Source organism: Lutjanus erythropterus, chromosome 2 (assembly GCF_056507025.1).
Source record: "Lutjanus erythropterus isolate fLutEry1 chromosome 2, fLutEry1.hap2, whole genome shotgun sequence".
NCBI classification, from domain to species: domain Eukaryota; kingdom Metazoa; phylum Chordata; class Actinopteri; order Lutjaniformes; family Lutjanidae; genus Lutjanus; species Lutjanus erythropterus.
In genome coordinates, this window is record NC_139318.1 from 15,589,292 (window position 1) to 15,601,285 (window position 11,994).

The following is an 11,994-nucleotide window of genomic DNA, read 5'->3' on the forward strand; positions in this document are numbered from 1 at the left end:
TTTACAGAACTGGGTGAAGAGGGACTATCAGACATAAAATACATATATTTTTATGATTATACTGACTGACAGATATCAAGGTTAATAGATATTATATCACAAGCTGTACAGCAATTTCTGATAGTTATTATGAAGCACACCATTTTTTGCAAAAGTTTCAGTGGTGCTCTAATTCAACTACCTCATCCAAAAAGACTTCATGACACTAAGATGTCTGTTTAACTACATGCTTAACATCATCTCTTAAAACGTTGAAAAGAGGTGTAATTTTTTCATAAGCCTCATGTCACCTTGTCAAAATGAATTGAGTGATTTCAGTGCTGAAAAACAGATCTTTGACCTGGCAAGTCTCTTGTGATATCTGTCAGCAGCTGTCGCCAATCTCTCTGTATTTCCCTCCTTGCAGTTGTTTTACTTTGGTGCATGTGTGTGTGTGTATGTGTGTGTGTGGACATGTATTACTCATGTTATGGGGACTTATCTCTAATCTGTTTACACACTCACACTGTGGGGACCAGCCTGTCTTATGGGGACAAAACGCAAGTCCCCCAGTATATCATTAAACTTTAGGGTGAAGACTTGGGTTAGAGTTAGAGTGAGGTTAGGTTAGGGTTAAGGTTAGGGTTAGGGTTAGCATCAGGATTAGGCAACGAGTCGTAGGTGGTAGGGTTAGGGTAAGACTCCAGGAAATAAATGTAAGTCAGTCTGAAGTGATGGAAACACAACTGTGTGAGCATGTGTGTGTTTGCTCCTCTATGTTAAGCTGTAAATGTTCTTCATGAACGCTGTGCAAAAATCTGTCAAAAACCTACACTAACACATTACCAAGGTGATAGGTCAATGAAAAAAGAACACAAAATGTGACAGACAAGAAGACACACACACACACACGCACATGCGCGAGCACACACACACACACACACACACACACACACACACACACGCGTGCACACAAACACACAGAGTGAGAGAGAAAGATGCATTTAATTTTGCCTACCTGTTGAATTCAAAATCTGTTTAATCTGTGTTTTATTTTACTCATGTGAGGCTTTGCTGCATTTGCATAACTGCAGAGTTATTCTGGCCCGTCTCACTGAAGTCCCCAGTGAAAATAAATAGTGTGTATTTGGCCGAATGTTTGGAGATTATGGTTCCATTCCCAATATGTAATTTCTGTACAATCTGTACAATTTCTTGTACAATACAAAACATCTCTGCAGTAGTCAGACTTAGAATTTTATTTCATACTTGCTTTCTTAACTAATAATAGATATTGCATGAACACGCAACACAGTGGCGCAGTGGTTAGCATGATCATGTTCGGCCTATACTTGTAAGGGTTTCCTTAGACTCAAAACTGGAGTTTGTCCCTGGGTGTATGATCCTAATGGTAGGATGGGTTAAATGCAAAGATTGAATCTCACTGTATAATTGCATATGTGACACAATATATGTATTGCAGCTTTGACTGCAAAAGCATTTGCCAAGTGGTCTAGATTGCAGACAGCATCAGTGGTTTTCTTCTCTCTCTCTTTTTCAGTCTACTTTACAAAATAACAGTCAACACCTTTTTATAAAGAATTAACCAGTTAATCAATAAAATGATAAATAAAATGTTAGAAAATAGTAAAAGAAATATATATTGTCACCATTTTCCAAGGCCCAACATTAAAAAATAGCTCATTTTCTTGGAGCAACTGTTCTAGACCTGAAGCATCAATGATACAAAACTGAGAAAAGAAACTATTGGGTCTGCTGGAGTTATCTCTGTAAAGTGGATATGTGCTGTGCAAGAAAGTAAAACCTAACATACACAGCAACAGTGATTCACAGGAAGAGACTTAGTAAAGGGTCAAGTTGAAGATGCTTCCTGGCCATTTTCTAGATTTGACATATTTATTTTACATTTAAGTAAATATTCTAATCAGGCCTGTAGATCGTGTTTGTTCTGTTTGTCCCTTGCGAGCTACCATACTTGTAGTTCTGTTTTACAGTCAGCCAATCAGAATGCTTGTTGTACTGGCAGTTCAGTGAGTCGGGAAGACACGGTTTGTTTTATGATGTCCACCTGGTTAGCTATGTGGCAGCTAACAATAAATCCTGCAGTTCTGTCATACGCCGGAGTGATTAATGACTCTCACACACATACAGAAGGACTAATTTCTACAAGGCCCAAACAATAATGGAAGCCTCTGTGACAAATAATCTACTTTTGTGGCACAGGTTTATCTCGTACACACACAAACATACACTGTGCTCTGCCCCCCCAGAGTCAAACTACATTAAAGTGGCATACAGTAAAGTCCTGAAGATGACATCATAGGACAGTGGGTCAAGGCCAGGGATTTGAATGAGAGAGGGGCACCATTACTCACATATTAGACTCATGATGGACTCTTTTTTTGTGAGTCATCAACCTGAGTTGTGTTGTGGTACAGGACACCACTGAGTCAATACAGTACTTGTAAAACTGCCCCATGTGAGATGATACAGTGGCCACGACGATGCACCAGTGCATAAAAAAATTCATGTATATCATTTGCATCATGTGCTCAATCAACTGTGCAATTTTGCTCTCTTTTTCCTCCTATCTCTCTCTCTCTCTCTCTCTCTCTCTCTCTCACACACACACACATATGAAGACACACACACATATGCAGTGAAGAGTTTGGGCACATCTCAAAGGACAGCTTCTGCATGAGTTGGTCCATGGTGGAGAGGAGGGGACCTTACAGCTGTTCGGAGCAGAATATGCCAGCCACTGACAGTGTGCCAAACAGGCCAAGAGCCTGCATGCACACACATACACACACACGCACACACACCGAGCTGTAAAACCATCCTCTAGAATCTCCTGCAGACATGGCTGATTATGAATTTGCTTTACCCTTGTGCAGATCCAGTACTGACTGAAGAAGCAGGAAACCTACTAGTCAGCTGAATCTTTCTTGACTAACGTTAACATAACCTTTAAACAACCTTATGTTTGTCCACATGACCAGTCAGCCATGCAGTCAAGGGTTCATTATCATTAGCTATGTAAATGTCAATTGCTGCCTAAACCAGAGCCTTTGTAGCCTGAGGGCGTGTAAACAAACCAAACTGACAGACATGTGTTCCTACTGGTGTCATAAGTGGGCCGAAAATCGCCGCAGGGCTTTTGATAATGAAGCATGATTGTCACAGAAAATACATTGGCTGACATTGTTTTTGTGGTGACTCTTCACAAATGATTGCCAAGTCTGAATGTATTTCTGGTTGAAAGGAAGTTGCTGCTTAAATGGCTGAAAATGGCCCAGTATCCCAGTATCTCCGTTAATTATATATTCATATCGGAAGATTCTGCATCTCACAATTTATGTCCAAAGCCAACCTTTAGTGTCAGTGCAGTTATTGGTGTGGTCTTTATGTTACAAGGTGTATATAAGACTGTAATCGAACATGACAAAGTAAAATTAGGTAGATGCTTGAAAGTACAAACAATGATGCAGGAGAGAAACTAAACTTCAAACCACAGAGATTCAGTCAGAAGCTACAAAAGTACTGAGATCTGAACACTTGATACTGGATGTCACTGCAGCCCACTTGGAGGTGAGCTGACCTCTGCTTCTGTGTCTGAGGCTAGCAGCTCATTAGCCACTAGCATAAAGCCTGGATTACACTCTCAAATAAAATTGGTACACGGAGAGGACCCTGGAGTCTGCCTCAAGGACACGTTCCACACAAAGTACTTAAGAACCAAACCAGCTCCTGATATGGACCTATCCACTGTAGTTTTTCAATACCAATAAAATAACTATTAGTGCTCAATTTTTACTGTCCAGCACAGTGGTAAATTCAGATTCAGATCTAACAACACTAGAACTGTCTTCCTCTGTTTCTGTCCACATGTAAAATGCAGCTGACCACCACTGTGACCTGGGGTAGGTCCGGTATCCACATACTCCGGCTAAAAATGAGTAAATTGAAAGCATATTCACTAGAGGTATAATAATTCACTCATGCCTCCGATGCCTGTATTGGTAAAAAGACGAACATGGATCAGAAACAAATTATTGCAGCACTAGCGTATCAATACATCTCATCATCTTACTGCAAAATACTAATTTTTTAAATAGTTTTAAAGTTTGTTTACAGTTTTTCATTTAGGCTGCAGTATCTCATTTACACATAGTAAGATGTTAACATCACTGTAATGTCTCCTTCTCTCTGTCTGTCCTGTTACTATATTTAGTAAAACTACCCGTCTTTTTGCAACTAATAGCACTCTACAAATGTAGCATTAGTTGAATCAAAATGTAAAGATTGACACATTGCATTATATAGTACCATATCGTGACAGACCTGAATCGAATCGAACTGAATCATTGGCAGTGGTGGACAGTAACGAAGTACATTTACTTGAGTACTGTACTTAAGTACTTTTTTGAGTATCTGTACTTTACTTGAGTATTTGTTTTTTTGGAAACTTCTGACTTTCACTCCACTACATTTCAAAGACAAATATTGTACTTTTGACTCCACTACATTTCTATGAAGGTTGTTGTTACTTTTTGACTGAGCACATCATTGAAGTCAGCTGTTGGTGTTTTTTCTTTTCTAAAATATAATTGGTCACATGCTGTGTTCCTCACAGAAAGAAACCAATCACAGTAGCTCCTCTCAAATGGGACTGATGTAAAAGCAAAAATATGTCCAGGTGCACTAACAAGCACAAGCAAACTCTCCCTCTTTCATTCAAACAAAAAGCGGTAATGGTGACGGCAGGAGAAAGACAAAATTAAATCTCAAGATGTTATTATAATTATTAATTATTCCAGGTAGCTTTTAAAGTTGGATTGTTTTTATCGGGGTGAAAAATACAGCATAATTCATGTATATATACTGCCTCTGAAGACAGAAAGAAATCTCATTTATTTAACAGACTTGGAGAACTACTTACAGTCATCTTCAATCTGCTTTTATACAGTGATTTTAATACAGTTACATCAGAAAATGATAATAACTGTCCTTTTTGTTTTTGATTGTATTTCTATGCTAAAGTTTTTGTAGGTGTTTCTATAGGCTTTGTGTAGCAGAGTGGTTCTACAAGCAAGCGAGTGCATCATTAGATGGTTTCAGAGAATTACAGGCATAGACATATATGCTTAGACGCCGCATTGAGCGGCTTGGCCTGTTGCTGCGATACGTCAGCGTGTCCTCCATGTTGGATGTGGCAGAACTGCCCCGTAAACTAATGCAAGGAAATTGACCGAACTTCATAAAGCGCCTTTCTACAAAGTGATTTAAATTAATGCCCTTTATTCACCCATTCACACACACACTAATATATTTGGGAAACAAATAGGCATCAAAAACAACATATGTAACTTTTAATGTGATGATTATAAATGTTTACTCCTTATATGTTTAGGACATAGATAAGCACCAAACCAACATATGTATTTTTCTAATGTTTTTATGAGTTTTTACAGCTATGAATGTACGTAACACTGTTATTGTGATGATAAATATTGAAATATTAATATTAAACATCTGTGTTTATAATAACCAGATCCTAAAACGTAGATGTGACAGGTGGGTTTTCTGAATAAAGAGCATGGACGTTTACATTTAACTGATTTTAATTAATCACTTTGATAGTCAGTGATTGATGAACATATATACATACATATATCTGAACATATATACATATCTGTACAGGGGGGGCATTGAGGAACATACATTAGGGGTGCAACGGATCGCAGTTGACCCGTGTCCTGTATGGATCGCCATCTACGGTTCGGCACGCATGTGATCCGTGGACCACATGTGAGCATCGTAGTTTTACTGTCACTGTTACTTTTGGATAAGTTATAATACCCGAAATCTCAATGCAGAGTTGCAGTGAAAAGACAGGACAGATGCTGCTGTGTGCAGCTCATCTCTGTGAAGAGCGACTGATTTAAAAGCCGTCACATCGCCTTGAGTGAAATCCAGACTGTAACTTTTTTCACTGATGTAACGCTGCTATCACCAAAGAAACAGATCATAAAACTCTGATGTTTATTGAAACTTTGGTGATATCAGCAGTCTACCCGTCTGTGACACAGTGTGTCTGCTGATTGATTGACTCATGACTTCTAACCAATCAGATGTGCTGTGCTGTAGGCGGGACATTGAGCCAGACTACAGAGTGTAGTTGTAGTAGTTGATCTAATATATGTATAGTGTATACATAGTACAGCACTGTATAAGTTTGAAGTTTTTAATATTATTACCATTATCATTATTATTACATTACATAACTATGGTGATAATTACAGACAGACGAAGATCAAAGACAAGTGCATTTTTAAAATAATTTAACCCTAATCCCACCACTTTTTTCTTTTTTGCTGATCCGAAAAATGATCTGGTCCGTGACTCAAACCTGTGATACAATCCGAACCATGAGTTTTTTGATCCGTTGCACCCCTAACGTACATACATATATCTATACAACTATACAACTACAGTCTCTATGTGTGTGTGTGTGTGTGTGTGTGTGTGTGTGTGTGTGTGTGTTTGTAAACTGAAGACCTTGGAAAAGAATGGTCTTGCACAGCTTTTTCTGTGTGTTGCCACTCTGCATGAATGAATAAGGCATATTCTCCATTCCACATCCAATATGGCGGTGACGTCGACGTATGATTCAGTGCTCAATGCGGCGTCTACGTAAATATGTCTATGGTTACAAGCTTCTGTAAATGCATCATGAAAACAATACAGCATGTATTGATATTAGAAAATGTACTTTGTAAATTGTACTTTTGAATACTTAAGTATTTTTTTAAAAAAGTACTCTTGTACTTTAACTCAAGTAAAATTTTGACTGAGCAACTTTCACTTGTAGTTGAGTAATATTTGACCAGAAGTATCTATACTTTGACTCAAGTACTGGGGTTGAGTACTTTGTCCAACACTGATCATTGGCCATTTAAAAAGTCTGTGATATATCGTATCGTTTAACATGTATTGAGACACAAATCGAATCGGTCTCGGTCCCAGTCAGTGAGATACACACCCCTAATATTCACACATACATACTGTATAGGCAGGAAAAGACATATGCATGTATCTATTGATCTATACATACATAAGTTAATTAAATAAACTATTATAATTATTATGACAACATGTTAATCATTTGGCCATTTCATTAGTTTTATTTAGTTTAATACTTTTTTAGTCATAGTTAGTAGTTACATAAATAGGAAGAGGAGTGTCTTAGCTATGAACTTTTAGTGGCATTTAGGAGGACTTCTTGTAGTGAGATTACATACAATGTGAATATTGTTTGAATTTTCCAGTGTAGTCTGAAAAACTACATGCTGCATCACTACCTGTCGGGGTCTCCTGAGGCCGGAGCAGAGCGGTTCTGGAGTCAGAGACTAATCGCAGGCCAAATGAGGGCAAACAGTACAGTTACATCATTTGGACTCCAGATGGAGGCAGAAAAACTGAGATCATTCTGAGACCAACTGAGGCTTCATGGAGATTCCTTTCCTCTCTGGTATTAGAGAATAACAATCTAAACACAAATACGCTACCACTGTTGGTGCTGCAGAATAAATCAGAATACCTGGGTCATAATTTGAATTGTTTGCATTTTTATGAGCCTGTGGGCAGGCAGAGAGGTTGGACAAGTTTCCCTCTTTTCAGTTGCAGGCAAAGGAGAAAAAAAAGGCAAAGCAAAGAAAAGGTCACTTTTATAAGCCCGCCTTCCTCAGGTTTGTGTGTGTGTGTGTGTGTGTGTGTGTGTGTGTGTTTGTGTGTATGAGGGGAGGGGGGATGTGAAATTAATTATAGCTTGCACACTATCATAGAAATAAGGGATTCACAAGGGTTCTTCCTGAAGGGCTGAGGTTATATTCAGAGCTATTTGCTTCTGAATAACCCTTTTTTTTTTTGTAAGAAAGGGTCTGTCAAGAGTTCTTTGAAAGACTAAGGGTTCCGTTAAGAACCTATTTCATGCAAAGAAACCATTTTGAAAGAAATTAATATTTGAATCCTTTAAGAACTCTTTATTCAAGGGTTCTTTGTTGCATAATATAAAAGGGTTCTCGGTAGAACCCCCTGGGTGGGTTCAAGATAAAACCCCTAGAATACTGAAAAAGGTTCTCACTGGGACTCCAAATGTATTGTAGATAAAACTCTTGGAATATAAAAAAGATTCTCAGTAAAGCCCTCTGAGTGAATTGTAGATAAAAACCCTTTGAGTATAAAAAGGTTCTTGGTTGAACCCCCTGGGTGGGTTCTGGCTGGCTCCCAAAGAAGGCGAAAAGGTTCTGGATAGACCCCAAAGAGTGGGTTCTGGGTGAAACCATTCACAGATGGTTCTAGGTATATACCTTTATGTTGGGTTCTAGGCAGAATTCTAACAGGAAGGTTCTGACAGGAACCAAATTAGGTTCTCCTATGGGGACAAACCAAAGAACCTTTTATGGTTCAAGTTAGTAACTTCATTTTTAAGAGTGTAGGATGGCATTTGATTACATCCAACTTAACACTCACAAGTGATCTTTGGATCAATATGTCACCGGATGTTACAGGACGGTGTGCAGTCATGCTCAAACAGTCACACATGCACACACACACACACACACACACACACACAGAGTGAGAGAGAGAGAGAGAGAGAGAGAGAGAGAGAGAGAGCAACAGTAAAACACACAGGGAGCTATTACAGAGTGTTATCTTAATCATACAGATGGTGCTTTGGATCATCTGCTTGTTCTCTGGCTCTGGCCCACAAATATCACAGTGTATCTGGTCACACGCAAAAAGCCGAAGGGGACTCACTTGGGACCTCACCTCACTGATAGACATCTGCCTTATCTCAGCTAAAATGTCACACGTCTGATGAAAGAAGAGCCCGACCAATACTGGATTTTTAGGGCTGATGCCGATAATAGGAAATTTAAAAATTCCATTATCAATATATTGGCCGACAATCTCCGTAGAAATTATAATATACAAAAACGAGAATATACATATGAACACATTGTTTTTAAACGATTCCTAGTATAACTATGATTTGTCATGTAGGAAGGATATTTTACAGTTTAACAATAAATTTTATTGACCGAAAATATATCAGGGCAGTAGGCAATAGGGATGCAATAATATATGTCAATATATGTCTCAATATTGTACCTGATTGTGGTGATATCTAAAGCAGTATTATATGGTTAATTCCTATATTTATTATTTTTATTTAATTTTATAAAAGGACTGCTACTGAAACTGTTTTGCAGTTGTACATACATGATTGAAGTATTCATCTTCAATGAGAATTCATGCACATTTTTTACACATGCTTAGGTCAAGGCTGGCTTCTTTTAAAACAAATTTTATACAAAAAAAATGCTGTACACATCTGATTTATTATTGAATAAAGACTTTTTTCAAGTTTTTATTTTACTGTATTTCTAAAAATTGTGATAATTATTGTATTGCAGACTTTTTTTTTATCATGGTCTTATCTTACCTTCATTTCCTTGTATACAACATATATACCAATATCTGACATGGAACGATATAGCTGTGAGTAAAAAATATCAATACACTTGAATATTGTGATATTATGTGTTGTGACACTGTATTAATTCTCAAACGCTATCACGATATTGTGATACATGCCAAAGTTCGTTGCAGTCATTCATTTTGTGTTGTGTTAAAAACCCCTGATTACTAGATAGCAGTGTTGTTCAACCCTGACAAAATGTAGCAAAACGTTTATTTAAACAGAAATGGTGCTGTGTTGAACAGCTTGTTGTTTATGCAAGCCCACTACAGTTTACTACTTTTTTAATATGCTGGTGTTTACATACACGTCGCTGCTGACACACCCACAAAACGAGAGAAAGCCCATTGCACACTGTTTTGAGGAATTGTGTCATTCACTTTGGAAACTGCAGCAAAATGGTGCAAAAATATTTTCAGATTGAATGTGCCCCAATTACATACAAAATTAATCTTATTTTAATTCAGATTTTATGCATATAGTGATGTATACTATGTAAAATTTCCTAAAATTAGATTTAACACATAAAAATATATCAGCTTGATTAAAGTAATGCAGTATATCACAATATATTGAACCCCACATCACCCCCACCCACGGTATTGTTTCACCAGATTCTTGGCAATCCACAGCCCTAGCTGTGATAGGCCAATATCGGCCAATAATATCAGTCAGCCAATATATCAGTCATGCTTGAGAGAAAAGGTTCACTTCCTTTGCATGTCAAAAAATAAATAAATCTGATTTTATTTAATTTTATGGAGCAGCGCGTGCTTTGCTGCTTGAGCTTTCTCTGCACATTTGATGGCATTTATAAAAGTGGGAAAGACAAGCTCTCACACACGAACATCCTATCTGTGCACAGGCTGAATACCCTTATGGCTACAGTAATTTCTCTAAACTCACATCAAAGAAAATCACTTATCTCTTTTTGCCTCTAGGCTCCTCTGCACTGTACAATAAACACGAGAGACTACAAACGGCACCCAGACAGAAAGAGGTAGTAAATCTTTGATTCAGTCACAGCTAGGACACACCGTTCTTATTGTTGAGTCCTGTTATATCATTTCAGTTGGAGTTAAATGGGGCATTTTTTGTGTGTGGACTGGCGCAAAACGCACATGGTAGGCTGGCACAATAACGCATCCAAAATACGCATAGTTGAAAAGCTACACAGCGGTTTCCCATGACATGTAGTTCTCACGGAGCTATAAATCCTTACATAAACTCGAACCATTTAGTCACGGTGAAACGGATCATAGCCGAGATGATCGCAAGGAAGGTCCCTGACAGCGTGGAACTGAAACAAACACCAAATCCAGGCACCAGAACCCAAGAGATGTGATAAAGTTGAAGTTGCACCGGAATTTACCAAGTGAAAACCAGATATTTTTCTCACAACCTCAGCACACACAGACACTCATCACACCCTACCTCATATAATGTAATTCACTGATGTATTTACACTGCATAATTAAGTTACTGCATGCAAAAAGGAGAAAAACATCCAAGTTCCAACTCACCCATTCCAAAACACGGATAAATCCCAGAGGTAATTTCAGCACTTGAAATGTCCCCACAGATGCGAGCTGCATAAGGACACAGAGGGAGGATAAATCTCATTTCTATCACTAATTAACCACAAATTGGCCAATTTAGCAAACAATCACACACATGTCAGGGTCAGAATATTCCTGTTCTTTGTTGTTTCACTCACCTGATCAGCGGTATCCATGTCAGCAGCAGCCTACTTTCTGTCTTTCTTTACTTGTTTGATTGGATGTAAACAATCTCAAACCGCAAGCCAAGACCCGATTGATGTGTCTGCAGCGCGTAACAGTCAGTCGGGGGCTCTCAGTTCCGACTCCGACCGGAAAAACCCGAGTCCTCTTCGGGTGTTTTGTTTAGGGGTTGTAATTTGCCATGGAGACAGGCAGGGATTGGACCCCGCAAAGAGGAGTGACGCCTTCATTTTTTGTCATTGGAGGGGGCTGATTTGTTATTTTATCAATCTGGGTCGTTAATTGTGTCTGTTATTTCCAATGCACTCACTGAGCATGGCTGTATTTTTTCTGTTTAAATGAGCTGCTGATTTATTAGATTATCTTCAGTAAATTTGGATCTAACAATTACTTGTGCACTGCTACAGCTGCAGCTACAGAGCAGCAATATATTTGCAAAATATATTCATCTTTTTTAATATATATTATACTAATACAATAGAGTGTGTTAGATGTGAGGGGATTTTAAGGCAGAATATAGTATAAATACAATATAATATAATAAATAATAAAAGTTGGACAGGGGTTGCAAAGAAGTCTTAAATAGAAACCCTGTGCAACACATCTGTATCTTGTTATTGTAACTTGCTGCGATGTCTCTTGCATTATTTCTGACTAACTAATAAATAAAAATAAAATATTTTATCATTAGTGTATAATCACCCG

At 38.1% G+C, this 11,994-nt stretch overlaps 1 protein-coding gene across 1 annotated transcript in view; it reads right to left on the reverse strand.

Annotated features, from left to right (window-relative positions):
* synpra (synaptoporin a) overlaps positions 1 to 11,399 on the reverse strand; it is a 39,176-nt gene extending 27,777 nt beyond the window's left edge. The window contains exons 1-2 of the mRNA XM_084729514.1: positions 11,265 to 11,399; positions 11,071 to 11,136 (exon numbers count right to left, since the gene is read on the reverse strand). Of these exons, the coding sequence (XP_084585640.1) occupies positions 11,071 to 11,136; positions 11,265 to 11,282 (84 nt within the window). The 5' untranslated portion in view covers positions 11,283 to 11,399. The remainder of the gene's footprint in view (positions 1 to 11,070; positions 11,137 to 11,264) is intronic.
* Between the last annotated feature and the right edge of the window lie 595 nt (positions 11,400 to 11,994).